The 14,288-nt window shown below is 41.1% G+C and overlaps 2 protein-coding genes and 1 non-coding gene across 15 annotated transcripts in view; all 3 read left to right on the forward strand.

Annotated features, from left to right (window-relative positions):
• The window catches only part of LOC111967779 (endothelin-converting enzyme 1-like), a 57,268-nt gene extending 46,198 nt beyond the window's left edge, over positions 1-11,070 (forward strand). The window contains 15 exon segments of the mRNA XM_023993130.2: positions 194-318; positions 555-701; positions 1,090-1,155; positions 4,361-4,549; positions 5,457-5,599; positions 5,815-5,929; positions 7,264-7,374; positions 7,480-7,578; positions 7,863-7,940; positions 8,152-8,255; positions 8,561-8,671; positions 8,898-8,965; positions 9,394-9,584; positions 9,817-9,912; positions 10,093-11,070. Coding sequence (XP_023848898.1) covers positions 194-318; positions 555-701; positions 1,090-1,155; positions 4,361-4,549; positions 5,457-5,599; positions 5,815-5,929; positions 7,264-7,374; positions 7,480-7,578; positions 7,863-7,940; positions 8,152-8,255; positions 8,561-8,671; positions 8,898-8,965; positions 9,394-9,584; positions 9,817-9,912; positions 10,093-10,269 — 1,820 coding nt within the window. The 3' untranslated portion in view covers positions 10,270-11,070.
• LOC111970964 (U1 spliceosomal RNA) lies at positions 9,105-9,268 on the forward strand. The gene has a single exon (XR_002878188.1). It is a non-coding gene; the product is annotated as a U1 spliceosomal RNA (small nuclear RNA).
• A 1,972-nt stretch (positions 11,071-13,042) lies between the features above and the next one.
• Positions 13,043-14,288, forward strand: part of LOC111967787 (eukaryotic translation initiation factor 4 gamma 3) — a 67,335-nt gene continuing 66,089 nt past the window's right edge. For all 13 annotated transcript variants that reach the window (XM_023993145.2, XM_023993171.2, XM_023993154.2 and 10 more), the window contains exon 1: positions 13,043-13,636. In XM_023993145.2, coding sequence (XP_023848913.1) covers positions 13,473-13,636 — 164 coding nt within the window. In that variant the 5' untranslated portion in view covers positions 13,043-13,472. The remainder of the gene's footprint in view (positions 13,637-14,288) is intronic.

The raw sequence follows: 14,288 nt of genomic DNA on the forward strand, positions 1-14,288 counted from the left end.
GGCAACCAGCACAGGTGTAGCATATACTGACTATAACAAGGTGACCCCAATCGGTGCGCCCTACGTGATAACGAGCTATACGTTCTAAAGTCCAACCTCAAAACAAATGGAAAAACGAAAGCCAATAACAGTTATCCTGTCATTGTAAGAGAAGTTTGGAGAAAACTTAACTGTAAAATGTTGTATATGGCAGAGAACACCACCATGAAGGGGCTGAGCAAGGCTGAGGAGAATGCCCAGATGTATTACAAGGCATGTATGAATGAGACTAAGATCGAGGAGTTAGGAGCTCAGCCTCTACAGGAGCTCATCAATCAGGTGAGTTCACTCCTCGAGGCATCCTCATCCAGTCGTCTAACATGGCCCAATGTAGCTATAATGTCACATTTGATGTGCTAACRTGTTCTTTGACATAGTTAATGTAAATAGTTAACCCATTTWWAAAAAWWWTATTATTTGAATTTATCCTTGGATGTATCCATTGCCCTGATATTAAGGAACTCTCAGGTTAAGTTAGCCTCTCTCTGAAGGAGATCATACATATTATTTTACAGACAGGAGGATGGGCCCTAACTGGCTCCTGGGACAAAAACAATTTCCAGGAGGTTCTACGCACAGTGTCAGCCAACTACCATTGCTCCCCCTTCTTCACTGTGTTTGTCAGCACAGACTCCAAGTGCTCCAACCACAATATTATCCAGGTGAGAGGATAGCCAGTCACCCCAGTGGCTCCAGGCTCAGACTGTGGCCTCAGGCCCACACAGTGGCTCTAGGCCCAGCTACTCCCAGAGGCCTTCTCCTCACTTATTTAGCTGTTGATTTACATTCCTCTTTACATTTGGTAGAACATTCATCAAACATCACTTATCCCCAGATCTACTCAGAGAGGATCTACGTGCACATTTACCTGCTCTTTCTTTCAAAGGGGATGTTAGAAATTGTATGGTTAATCGAAGCTGCAGTATACTGTAGATCCTGCAATACTACACTGTCAAAGCTAGACCCAGGCTCACTTTGCTCAGAGCACTGAAATGTTTCAATRGGGTGTGAGCTGGTAGTCATGCACTGTTCCTCTTACCTACTGTACAGGTGGATCAATCTGGGCTGGGGCTCCCCTCTCGGGATTATTACCTCAACAAAACTGCCAATGCAAAGGTACTGACAGGTGGCTGCACTATGGCTCAAGGGGTTTAACTGGGTGAATGGGCTTAAAAATTGTAGCATTTAAAGACAGGGGAAGGGAGGACTTAAAATAGATCAGTGCCTTGACACAAAGGCCAGATTAAATTAGGAAATTAATTTCATAAATTGGCACAGTACTTCTGAGAAATGTATCTCGCTAGATATTTGTTTCAGTAGCTAGGTTTCCATCCAGTGGCGACAGATTTGCAGGCGAATATTCTAAAATGTACACTACCGTTCAAAAGTTTTAGGTCACTTAGAAATGTACTYGTTTTTGAAAGAAAAGCAAAAACAATGGTCAATTTTWAAATAACATCAAATTGATCAGAAATGCAGTGTAGACATTGTTAATGTTGTAAATGACTATTGTAGCTGGAAACAGCAGATTTTGAATGGAATATCTACAGTTGAAGTCGGAAGTTTACATACACCTTAGCCAAATACATTTAAACTCAGTTTTTCACAATTCCTGACATTTAATCCTAGTAAAAATTCCCTGTCTTAGGTCACCACTATATTTTAAGAATGTGAAATGTCAGAATGATTTATTTCAGCTTTTATTTCTTTCATCACATTCCCAGTGGGTCAGAAGTTTACATACACTCAATTTGGTAGCGTTGCCTTTAAATTGTTTAACTTGGGTTCAAACCGTTTCGGGTAGCCTTCCACAGCCCCACAGTAAGTTGGGTGAATTTTGGCCCATTCCTCCTGACAGAGCTGGTGTAACTGAGTCAGGTTTGTAGGCATCCTTGCTCGCACACGCTCCAATACCTTGACTTTGTTGCCCTGAAGCCATTTTGCACAACTTTGGAAGTATGATTGGGGTCATTTTCCATTTGGAAGACCCATTTGCGACCAAGCTTTAACTTCCTGACTGATGTCTTGAGATGTTGCTTCAATATATTACATAATTTTCTCCTCCTCATGATGCCATCTATTTCGTGAGGTGCACCAGTCCTCCTGCAGCAAAGCACCCCCATAATATGATGCTGCACCCCCGTGCTTCACGGTTGGGATAGTGTTCTTCGGCTTGCAAGCCTCCCCCTTTTTCCTCCAAACATACGATGGTCATTAGTGGCCAAACAGTTCTATTTTTGTTTCATCAGACCAGAGGACATTTCTCCAAAAAGTACAATCTTTGTCCCCATGTGCAGTTGCAAACCGTAGTCTGGCTTTTTATGGCGGTTTTGGAGCAGTGGCTTCTTCCTTGCTGAGCGGCCTTTCAGGTTATGTCGATATAGGACTCATTTTACTGTGGATATAGATACTTTTGTACCTGTTTCCTCCATTATCTTCACAAGGTCCTTTGCTGCTGTTCTAGGATTGATTTGCACTTTTCGCACCAAAATACATTCATCTCTAGGAGACCGACCGCGTCTCCTTCCTGAGCGGTATGACGGCTGCGTGGTCCCATGCTGTTTATACTTGGTACCTTCAGGCGTTTGGAATTTGCTTCCAAGGATGAACCAGACTTGTGGAGGTCTACAATTTTGTTTTCTGAGGTATTGGCTGATTTCTTTTCCATTTTTCAAGGTAGGCCTTGAAATACATCCACAGGTACACCTCCAATTGACTCAAATKATGTCAATTAGTCTGTAAGCAATTGTTGGAAAAATGACTAGTGTCATGCACAAGTAGATGTTCTAACCGACTTGCCAAAACTATAGTTTGTTAATTAACAAGAAATTTGTGGAGTGGTTGAAAAATGAGTTAGAATAGACTGACGAGTTTCAGAAGCAATGTCTTTGTTTCTGTCTGTTTTGAGCCTGTAATCAAACCCACAAATGCTGATGCTCCAGATACTAGTCTAAAGAAGGCCAGTTTTATAGCTTAAATAATCAGAACAACAGTTTTCTAATGATCAATTAGCCTTCTAAAATTATTAACTTGGATTAGCTAACACAACGTGCCATTGGAACACAGGAGTGATGTTTGCTGATAATGGGCCTCTGTACGCCTATGTAGCTATTCCATTAAAAATCAGCCGTTCCAGCTACAATAGTCATTTACAACATTAACAATGTCTACACTGTAGTTCTGATCAAGTTGATGTTATTTTAATGGACAAAAAAATAGCTTTTCTTTAAAAAACAAGGACATTTCTAAGTGACCCCAAACTTTTGAACGGTAGTGGTCATAAATAATATGTTATTTTCATCAAATTTACTTGTKGCTGATAAAAGGCTGTCCGGGATGAGCGAGTGCACATAAAAATAACTTTTGCGGTTAAATTCCATGTACCSAATAACATTTTTWTTTTTTTAAGTTAAATGGGTTTCCATTGTATTTTCAACTCTACTGATTTGTTTTTTGTCACTAAAAGTTTTATATAGCAAATGTCTTGGCACTTGCGTTCTAGCCAACAGTTTGCAGATACAGTGCGAGTATAGCCAAAATCAGGGGCATTCAACTCTTACCCTACGAGTTCTGGAGCCTGCTGGTTATCTGTTCTACTTGATAATGAATTGCACCATATGGGGTCCCAGGTCTAAATCAGTCCCTTATTAGAGGGGCAAAACAAAAAAACGCAGTGGATCTGGCTTCGAGGTTCAGTTTGAGGGGCCTACATGATGAGAAAATTATGGACAAAAGAGCGAGAATATTTATTTGTCAAACAGCAGCCAAGAATCAATCATCCTGTCACTAGAATAAGACAATAATTTGGGGAAAAGAGCATCAAGCTCATCACCATGCACTTTCACCACCTTCATTACTTATTTAATCTGTAGCCTAATAAACGGCATGCTTTTCCGAGTCGTAGTGGAAGAACCACACATCATATCGTTGCGTGACTCAACGTTTACTTCGATATGATAGTTATTATATCAATATTGGCACATAAAAGGCGTTTCTACCACCATCTTACAAATAATTTTAGACACTAAAAGATCCCACTTTTTTTTTTTGTCGACAAATTTGCTGCTTCCATAATCTGACATGTACTTTACTCGCATAAAAAGGTTGGATGGAAACCTGGTTAGTAGAAATAGAAAACAACCAAAGGGACAGTACAAACCCTACAGTATGCCACTTGGACAGAAAATGAAGAAATACTAGAGAATGTATAGCTCAAGGGATAATGCTCTGCTTGTAATAGTATTTTCCTAGTCCTGGATTGTGTTTTTAATTGAATTTAACCAACATCTCTCCCTCTGTGCTGCCTACATGGTCTTGGCAGTATCTGAATGCATACCTAGACTTCCTGGTGGAGTTAGGGGTCCTGTTGGGGGGCTCACAGGAGACGTCCAGATCGCTGATGCAGGAAATTGTGGACTTTGAGACCACCCTGGCCAACATCACCGTACCCCAGGAGGAGAGGAGGGACGAGGAGCTAATTTACCATAAGATCCAGGCAAAGGATCTGGCGGTCAGTCCCAGAAYGACTTGCATCTCTCTGCCGCTTCAGATGATCCAAACATCAACACCATGTCCACCTGCAGTATCACCAGATACAAACATACAGTAGATGACTTCCAGATTGAGCTGTCTCCAGTGGTGTAAAGTACTTAAGTAGTACTTTTAAAGTATTTTTTACTTAAGTCATTTTGTGTATCTGTACTTTACTGTTTATATTTTTGACAACTTTTACTTCACTACATTCCTAAGTAAAATAATGTACTTTTTATTCCATACATTTTCCCTGACACCCAAAAGTACTTGTTACATTTTGAATGCTTAGCAGGACAGGAAAATGGTGCAATTCACGCACTTATCAAGAATACAGCCCTGGTCATCCCTACTACCTTTGATCTGGCGGACTCACTAAACACACATGCTTCGTTTGTAAATTATGTTTGTGTGTTGTAGTGTTCCCCAGGCTATCCTTAAAGAAATAAAAATAAAAAATAAATTGTGCCATCTGGTTTGCTTAATATAAGCAATTTGAAATSATTTAGTGTTTTACTTTTGATACTTAAGTATCTTTTTGCAATTACATTTACTTTTGATACTTATGTATATTTAAAACAAAATACTTTTACTCAAGTAGTATTTTACTGGGTGACTTTCACTTAAGTCATTTTCTATTAAGGTATGCTTACTTTTACTCAAGTATGACAATTGGGTACTTTTTCCACCACTGGCTGTCTCAATCAACAAGTGTATTTTGCATAGATTGCATTTTTGGTTTAACAGTGCCTTCTCCAAGGTCTTTCTTCCTACTTTCTGTTCATACCTGCTGATAAAAAAAAAATATATATATATGTATATATATATATACAAATCTGTGCACGAGTAGATGTTGACAGTATCATTGTTTCTGTGTGTGTCTGTAGACATTGGCTCCTGCGGTGGACTGGATGCCTTACCTCACAGACGTGTTTGCTCCTGTTCTTCTAAATGACTCAGAGCCTGTGGTGGTGTACGCCAAGGACTACCTCCAGAAGGTCTCTGACCTCATTGCAAGCACTAACAAGAGGTTAGAATCACTTCCAAGCCCTGCCTTCCACTCATTCATATTTAAATGCTGATGGACAACGCTTTGTAATTAAGGTAACCATTGGGGTGATTTCATATCGATTGGATAGGGATATTATAAAACGTTATGCAAACTACATATAGAATATAACCTTTTGCTTCCTTTCCTGAAATGTTAATATGGTGTAATGAATTAATCTACTCCTACCTGAGCAGTGTCCTGAACAACTACATGATCATGAAGGTGGTGAGGAAGATGGTGTCCATCCTGGACAAGAAGTTCCAGGATGCTGAGCAGCGCTTCTTTGAAGTCATGTATGGAACCAAGAAGGTGAGAGAGAGATGGGGAAAACATCAGGGCTGTAAGCTGGCAGGGAAATTGTCAACAGACCTACAGATAAGGGTACTCAAGGGGGACCGGCTTTTCCTGCTGCCTCAGTCAAGAAGTAAAGCGATACTTGCTTATAGCACAGATAAAAATAAATTAGTGGCTGTAAACTGTAAACAGAAATTGGCGTAGATAAAACTTAATGAGATGTGCACTTGTTAGGGGCAAACTTAAAGGGACACTTTGCCAAAATCACAGAGGCCCTTTATCTACTGCTCCAGAGTCCGATGAACTCGTGGATTACCATTTTATGTCTCTTCGTCCAATATGAATGAAGTTGGAGGTAATTTTGTGAGCCAATGCCAACTAGTGTTACCCATAGTGCAATGACAAAGTCTATCTACAAGCAATGCTAGTTAGCAATTGTGCTAGCACTACTACTACTATGTCTCTGCGTCAAACTGCACGCAGAGACATAAAAATGGTATCCACGAGTTAATCTGATTCTAAAGGGTCTCTGCCAAAATCCCAAAGTGTCCCTTTAATTAAACAAGGAGCTGATAAGAAATACTTTAGCTGAGTCACTGTCATCATTAGGCACATAGCAGAAGCCTTGATTTGATTTGATTTGTTGTCCAAACCCTTATCTGAGAAAGATCCTGTTCGCCTTGCTTTGCTCTGGAGTCACACTGTCAGAATATACCAAGAGCATTCTTGTCCTGAGGAGTGTGTGTGTGCACAATTCCTGAGACCCTCTAAACTACACTTTTAGCACCCCTCCCTTTCTACCCCTCACTCACTGTCATTGTTTTCCCTGTCTCTACTCATATCTCTTGTTCTCTCACTCACCCGTTTCCACTCTGACCTCTCCCTTTCCCCCTTCCTCTGTCTGCAGTCTCAATTTGATTCTAATATTCTCTGTAATAGAGGGGAAGTTGGGCGAGAGGGCTGTCCTGTTGTTGCCAATCTTGGAGAGTCTCACAAAAACAACAGTCAGCCCTTTTAGAGGGGAAMGTGCTGTCTCCCTACACTCTGATAAAGGCCTGGCTTCAACTCCAAGGCATAGCAGCAAGGTTATGGATTCCAAGGAAATATTGTTTACTTCAAAAGGAAAACCAACACTTTACTACTTATTCCATGCTTGAGGAGCATTTTAAAAGCTAATACAGTTAGACTGGGTTGATACTGTGTTAGTATCATGCAGTGTTTTCAAGTCTGAGTGACAGTGCTATCTTGTGTGTAGGTGGTGTCATTACTCCTGTGTGTAGGTGGTGCAGTGATCTTGTGTGTAGGTGGTTTGGTGTCATAGTTCTCATGTGCTTGGTGTGATGTTTCAGAGCTGCACCCCACGYTGGAAGCTGTGCGTCAGCGACACAGACAGTGCCCTCGGCTTTGCTCTTGGGGCCCTCTTTGTCAAAGCCACTTTTGCTGAGGACAGCAAGGCCATTGTAAGTGTTTCAAGGTATCGCCTACACACCTACCTAGACTGAACTGCCCCATGGTGAGATTTTGACAAGCCTTTCCTTTTCTCCTTTTCTCTATATTTCTATCAGGCAGAAGATATGGTCTCTGAGATCAAATGGGCATTTGAGGACAGCCTGAAGTATGTGGACTGGATGGATCAGGAGACCAAAAAGGCAGCCAAAGAGAAGGTGGGAGAGATGGGTTGCTTTGACTAACTTGTAGAAAGTGTTCCACTGCTGGGGTGAGGGACTTGTCATTACACAAATTAGCAACTCTGGAATAGTTTCTTGCCTTATAACTAACATAAGGTATGTAGCAGCGATAGGATTTCCATTGTATTCCATAAGAGATTGCCAGACAGGACACAGAAAACATAGTCCTTATTGCTTTATCATCAGTTAGTGAAACAGAACTCTGCAGTGCCATCTGGTGTAAGCATCTGTCTCAATTCACCTCATCTGCTTTGTTATAGGCTGAAGCCATTTACAACATGGTTGGATATCCAAAATTTATAATGGACCCCAAGGAGCTTGACAAAGTGTTCAATGATGTAGGTAAATATGTAATTACATTGAATATGCATACTTCTATATTATGAAGTCCATGTCTCATATGTTGATTAAAAGACCCAACTCATTGATGTTGTCTTATTGTAAGACACCCTGGTTCTGGGGAGGGTTGCCAATCTTACAGTATCTCCTGTTTGCATTGCTTGTGTGTAAACCTCTTTCGCCTTCTAACCTGATTCCCCTCTCTCTCAGTTTGAGGTGGTGTCTGACCTGTATTTTCAAAATGTCATGCAGTACTACAACTTCTCTGCCAGAGTGACTGCGGACCAGCTAAGGAAAACCCCCAACAGAGATCAGTGAGTGCTCGCCTCTCCAAAGAGGAGGTCAAATTCTCTGACAGTTACAAATTCCCATTCTGCTGACTCTGTAGAATAGTACTGGCACCCAGAAACGTTCCCTGGCAACCAATTTCCCTCAGCCGAACTGATCTTTTTCTCTCACTACATAGTGTAARAGAGCAGCTTAGGGTTCTAATGCTTTCACACTGATCTCTAGTCAACAGCCTCGCTAAGGGGATAGGGGAGAGTCAACGACTGGTTACCACCCTCATCTCAGACTTATGTTCTATGTCTGTCTTATATACTTTGTCTTGCATATACAGGTGGAGCATGACCCCTCCTACAGTGAATGCATACTATAATCCTACCAAGAATGAGATGGTGCTCCCTGCAGGAATCCTTCAAGCTCCTTTTTATAGCCGCTCATGGCCAAAGTAGGTCCCTCTTCCCTTTTCAGCCTATTCAGTTCCTTAATACCGCCCCATCTCAGGAAAAAATACAAGTACACCACATTTGTGTGTGTGCACGCTGTACTTGTGTGAATTGTATACAGTATGTGTGTGTGTGGTGTCTTCACATAGCCCAGAATGTAATTGCTTTGTTATAAAATGCTTTTATTTACTTGAAAATATTTTGTTAAACTGTTGAATACATTTCCAGGGCCCTGAACTTTGGAGGGATTGGTGTAGTTATGGGACATGAGTTGACACATGCATTTGATGACCAAGGTAAGACTTTGTATTTTCATATAAATTGTAGTGTCTTAACTCTTGTTACTTTATATGGGAGACTCAGAATAAAATGATGTGAATATAGAAGTTTGGTACAAACTAAGACTCTTTTTAGAAATACAGCTAGGCTGTACACTTACAGTACCTGGCAGGGGAGACACCTTGATCACGAAGGAGATTCACCCAGGGCGAGGTTCGGCCATTGCACTCTGGACGAGCTGATCCCTCGAATTCCCTAGATGTGGGAATCTCTACTGCATAAGTTGTGGTAGTGGGGGACTGTGTCCGCACTCCCCCCCAAAAAAACGAATTATTATAGGCTGTAATTTCTGTGAGTGTAAGCATCCCACCAATCAAAAATATGGCACATTTATGATTTCAAATTAGGTCTCCCGTTCTGAAGCATATTTTGCTTTATGTTAAAGGGAGGGAGTACGACAAGGATGGGAACCTCCGCTCCTGGTGGAAGAACTCGTCTGTGGAGGCCTTTAAGAAGCAGACCCAGTGTATGGTGGAGCAGTACAGTAACTACAGCATCAACAAGGAAGCCCTCAATGGAAAACACACCTTGGGAGAGAACATAGCTGACAATGGTGGCCTGAAGGCTGCCTACAAAGTTTGTATGATAGGGAGGTGTTAGGGTGGGCTAAGGGGAAAGTAGACTTGACAATTCAACTTACAAGCACACATACAGTAAATGTGCAGACGTTTCAGAATTAACAATGTGGGATGCAGTATTTGGAAGGTTTGAGGGCAAGAAAGATACTTAAAAAAAAAAAATCAAACATCCTCTCGCCATGGAGAACAAATGCATGCTGCCTGTAATATGATCCTTGTCTGCTTTGAAGGCTTATGTGAACTGGATTGCAAAGAATGGAGAGGAGGCCACTCTGCCCGCCCTRGGGATGACTAATCATCAGTTATTTTTTGTTGGATTCGCCCAGGTTTGTGCCACTTACAGTATCTCCATGTCTGTGGCAAATTTAGTAATGCATTCTCGAGCATGCCTGCCTTCAACATTATGTATTAATTTGAATGATCTATTACATTGATAATGTAAATGAAGGATTATTCACTCTAAAGTCCTTAATAATATGTGTGTCTGTGCTTCCTGCTATGTGTAGGTATGGTGCTCAGTTCGAACTCCGGAAAGCTCGCATGAGGGCATCATCACAGATCCACAYAGTCCGTCGAGATTTCGAGTTATTGGCACCATCTCCAATTCCCATGAGTTCTCCGAGCACTTTGGCTGCAAGGCAGATGCCCCCATGAACCCTAAACACAAGTGTGAGCTTTGGTGATGCCTAGCTACACATTGGTAGGTCTGGCAGGTGGCAAAATGGACACTGGGGACATGGAGCAAAAATAGATGCAGAGGTAAAGTCTCTAAGGAAGGAGAGTACTGGTCTCGATACCACTGAAAATCCAGCTGTCTTACCCACTACACTTCTCAGTGTCCTTATGAGGACTGAARCTGGAAGTTGAGCCGGACCCAACTCTCTTCATAAAGAAAATTTGTTATAGAAATCAGCCTCTCTTTCCCCAATGGAACTCTGAAAATGGGCCTTCGTGTTCACTTAATTGAGGGACAATTTTAACACTGGAAACCAAAGGAATGGTTATAAAAAGGTGAAAACTAATGGGAACTTCTCTCAATCAGATTTTATGAAGTTGTCATATGCATTATAGTGATATTTATTTGTTGTTTGTATCAGTTATATCAATCCACCTCTGTGTTGTGTCTTCAGTTATTGTATATTTCTAGACTGCAAAAGAAAATGACGAGTTGCAATTCCTGGACTTGGATTGAGATATAATCCAGAGGAAACGGTCAATCACATCTACAGTATAATACAAGTTACTGTCATAAGTGGATTGTAAAAGCCATATTTTTATTATTGCACATGATTGATCTGGTCAATAAGCCCTATGTGTAGGTCTAGCTTGTTTCTGCATCAACTAAACCTAACACTGATTTGGGTTAATGTCTCCAGTTTATGCAGTAGTGGTGTTGTAAGGAAGTGACCCTCACATAATTGCTAAATGCCTGATATAAGTGACATATTTAAACAAATATTAAATCAGAGCATTCTGAAACTCAAGGATGTACTGTTTAACCTTTATTTAACTAGGCAAGTACTGAACAAAAATATAAACGCAGCATGTTTTGGTGTTGGTCCCATTTTTTTTACAAGCTGAATTAAAAGATCCCAGAAATATTCCATATGCACAAAAAGCTTTTCCCTCAAATGTTGTGCATACATTTGTTTACATCCCTGTTAGWTAGCAATTCTCCTTTGCCAAGATAATCCATCCACCTGACAGGTGAGGCATATCTATTTTTTATTTAAATAGGCAAGTCAGTTAAGAACAAATTCTTATTTTCAATGGCGGCCTAGGAACAGTGGGTTAACTGCCTTGTTCAGGGGCAGAACGACAGATTTGTACCTTGTCAGCTCGGGGATTCGATCTTGCAACCTTTCGGTTTCTAGTCCAATGCTYTAACCACTAGGCTACGCTGCCACCCCAAGATGGTGATTAAACCGCATGGTCTTTACACAGATGCACCTTGTGCTGGGGACAATGAAATGCCACTCTAAAATGTGCAGCTTTGTCAAACAATGCCACAGATGCCAAGTTTTGAGGGAGCATGCTGACTGCAGGAATGTCCAACAGAGCTGTTGCCAGAGATTTGGATGTTAATTTCTCTACCATAAGCTGCCTCCAATGTAATTTTAGAGAATTTGGCAGTACATCCAACAACCGCAGATCACGTGTAACCATGCCAGCCCAGTACCCCCACATCCAGCTTCTTCACCTGTGGGATTGTCTGAGGGGAGTGGGGTATTTATGTCTGTAATAAAGCCCTTTTGTGGGGAAAAACTCATTCTGATTGGTTGGGTGGGCCTTGTTCCCAAGTGGATGAGCCTTTGCCCACCCATGGCTGTGCCCCTGCACAGAAATTCATGTCATGTATGACCAGACAGAACGGTAAAACTATTTTTGTTACGTGACTTGTTCAATGGTTAATATACTGAACAGAAATATAAACGCAACATGCAACAATTTAAAAGATTTTACGGAGTAACAGTTCATAGAAGGAAATCAGTAAATTGAAATAAATAAATTAGGCCCTAATKTWKKKWKTYSWYAWSWSMMWWGSMWWKKTMAAWRRAAWRKMSAWAKGMMTSRYCWGKMWRRTSSATSSAYYWKMCWGRYSAKKCMTWTSKMYWTTYYWTTKAMMWWKSCWWKKSWSWTRWSRAMWMMMWAMATTAGGGCCTAATTTATTTATTTCAATTTACTGATTTCCTTCTATGAACTGTTACTCCGTAAAATCTTTTAAATTGTTGCATGTTGCGTTTATATTTCTGTTCAGTATATTAACCATTGAACAAGTCACGTAACAAAAATAGTTTTACCGTTCTGTCTGGTCATACATGACATGACTTCTCTGTGACGTTACTTCTCTAATTGTTCTTATCTCATAGAAATGTTGTAACCATTCTTTTGTATGACCCATCTATTTCGATGGCCCATCTGAGGCTTCATAACGACAACTTTAACGTAATGATGAGCCTCCGTTGTATTCCCAAACAATAAAAGTAAATTAATAGTGGTTATCAACGCTAGATGTCGCTGCACACAAACAATACAGTACCGAGTACTGTGCGATCTAATACAAACTTCACTTCTGCCTTTTGGCAGTAAATACACCATCGGTCCATCATTATGTGTACAGACGACTGTACTTGAACCTGATTACATTTTTATATATTGAGTGAGTGGTTCTTGAGAATGACCCCATACATATAGCAGGAGACAGTTTATTTTACACACACACACACACACACACACACACACACTTCAAGACAGCCACTACAGTTAAAATAATAAATAACATACATTCTATAAAAAAATATAAAGCGTAGTTATTTAGAACAAAAATAATGCAGTACTCAATATACATGAATGTAGGCCTATGTGCCAGTCAGTATAGATAATTGGCCACATGAATGCAACAAATGAAGCGTCATTTTCGATAGCTGTAGTTAAGACGTACATACTCGTAATTGGACGAGAATAGCCGAATCATCTGTCCTACCGGACTGGAAGCGGCCGGAACGCCATGTTAACGAAGTCTCCCATCTCCGTGGAAAAATGATTATAGAAAAATCAGTCGTTGAAAACAAATGTTAAATTATCGAAGGAGAAAAGACGCCGGCGATAGTGTTCGGAAGAACTGAAACGGATCTGCAGAGGTCCCGGGCGGGCAAGGGAGGCAAACCTCCCACCGTCCCCATGAATAGCACCACAGACCCGAACAGCGACTTTCCATGAAAAAAAGCTAATCTGAGTTGCTATAATAGCTAGCTAGCCCTAGTGTCGGCTAAAGGATTTGCGGCCTGTTTCAATCATATTCAACGCTTGCTATATTTATGAAAGCTAGATATATTTTGTATCAGTATTTATTAGTGTATTGTTTTCCTTGGTTTCTTTTTTTGCAATGAGTTTGCCGGCGAAAATAGTCCCAAAACCCGCCACTGTCGCAGTAAGTGGACCTGCAACTGGCCCGTCTCCGTCGAGCCAACTGCGGGCTACCCTGACCTCGGTGTCTTTACCGTCGGGAGCCCCAGGCGCTTCTCAACTGAACACCTTGCCGCCTCCTCAGTATCCTTCGTTGACAAGAATACCCCTGCCATCTCTTGGTCAGGTATTCGGGGGAGAAACATTTAGGTAACGTATTGGTGAGCGGTTGGGTGCGGGTCAATGACTGATGTTTTGAAGAATAGGGAGGAGACATTTAGCTTGCTAGTTAGTTAGCTTACGTTAGCTAGCTAACAGATTACTATAGTTTATTGACAATCTGCTAAAATGGCTAGCTAGTCAAATTCGCTAAACTGCAGATAAATAATTTTGTTGGCTAATGCATTTTAACTGTTGTGCATGTGGGGATCAGAAAAGCGGGCCGACTAACGTTAGACACAATTTCACGAGTTGGCGTAACGTTAGCTAGTTAGCTAGCTAACTCTAGAAGGCCACCTCACCGGCTTTGTTCGGTTTACCGGTAGCTAGCTAACTAGTCAGCCACTTTCATATTAGCTGCTGTAGACTCATAACTAGCTAATCCGGCTAAAATATTGGCGAACTATTTTATTCGGGTCAGGCAGTATTTTGTAAGAGGGTTTGGGTGGACTAGATTTTGTAGGCATCAAAACGTAACTAGTTAATCATCCTAAACTATATTATTGCTACCTCGTATGAGTGAATGTAAACTAGCTGGGTCCAGTAGAAACCTAGCTAACTAAGTTGGGCCTTCTCC

Source organism: Salvelinus sp. IW2-2015, linkage group LG1 (genome assembly GCF_002910315.2).
Source record: "Salvelinus sp. IW2-2015 linkage group LG1, ASM291031v2, whole genome shotgun sequence".
Lineage (NCBI taxonomy): Eukaryota > Metazoa > Chordata > Actinopteri > Salmoniformes > Salmonidae > Salvelinus > Salvelinus sp. IW2-2015.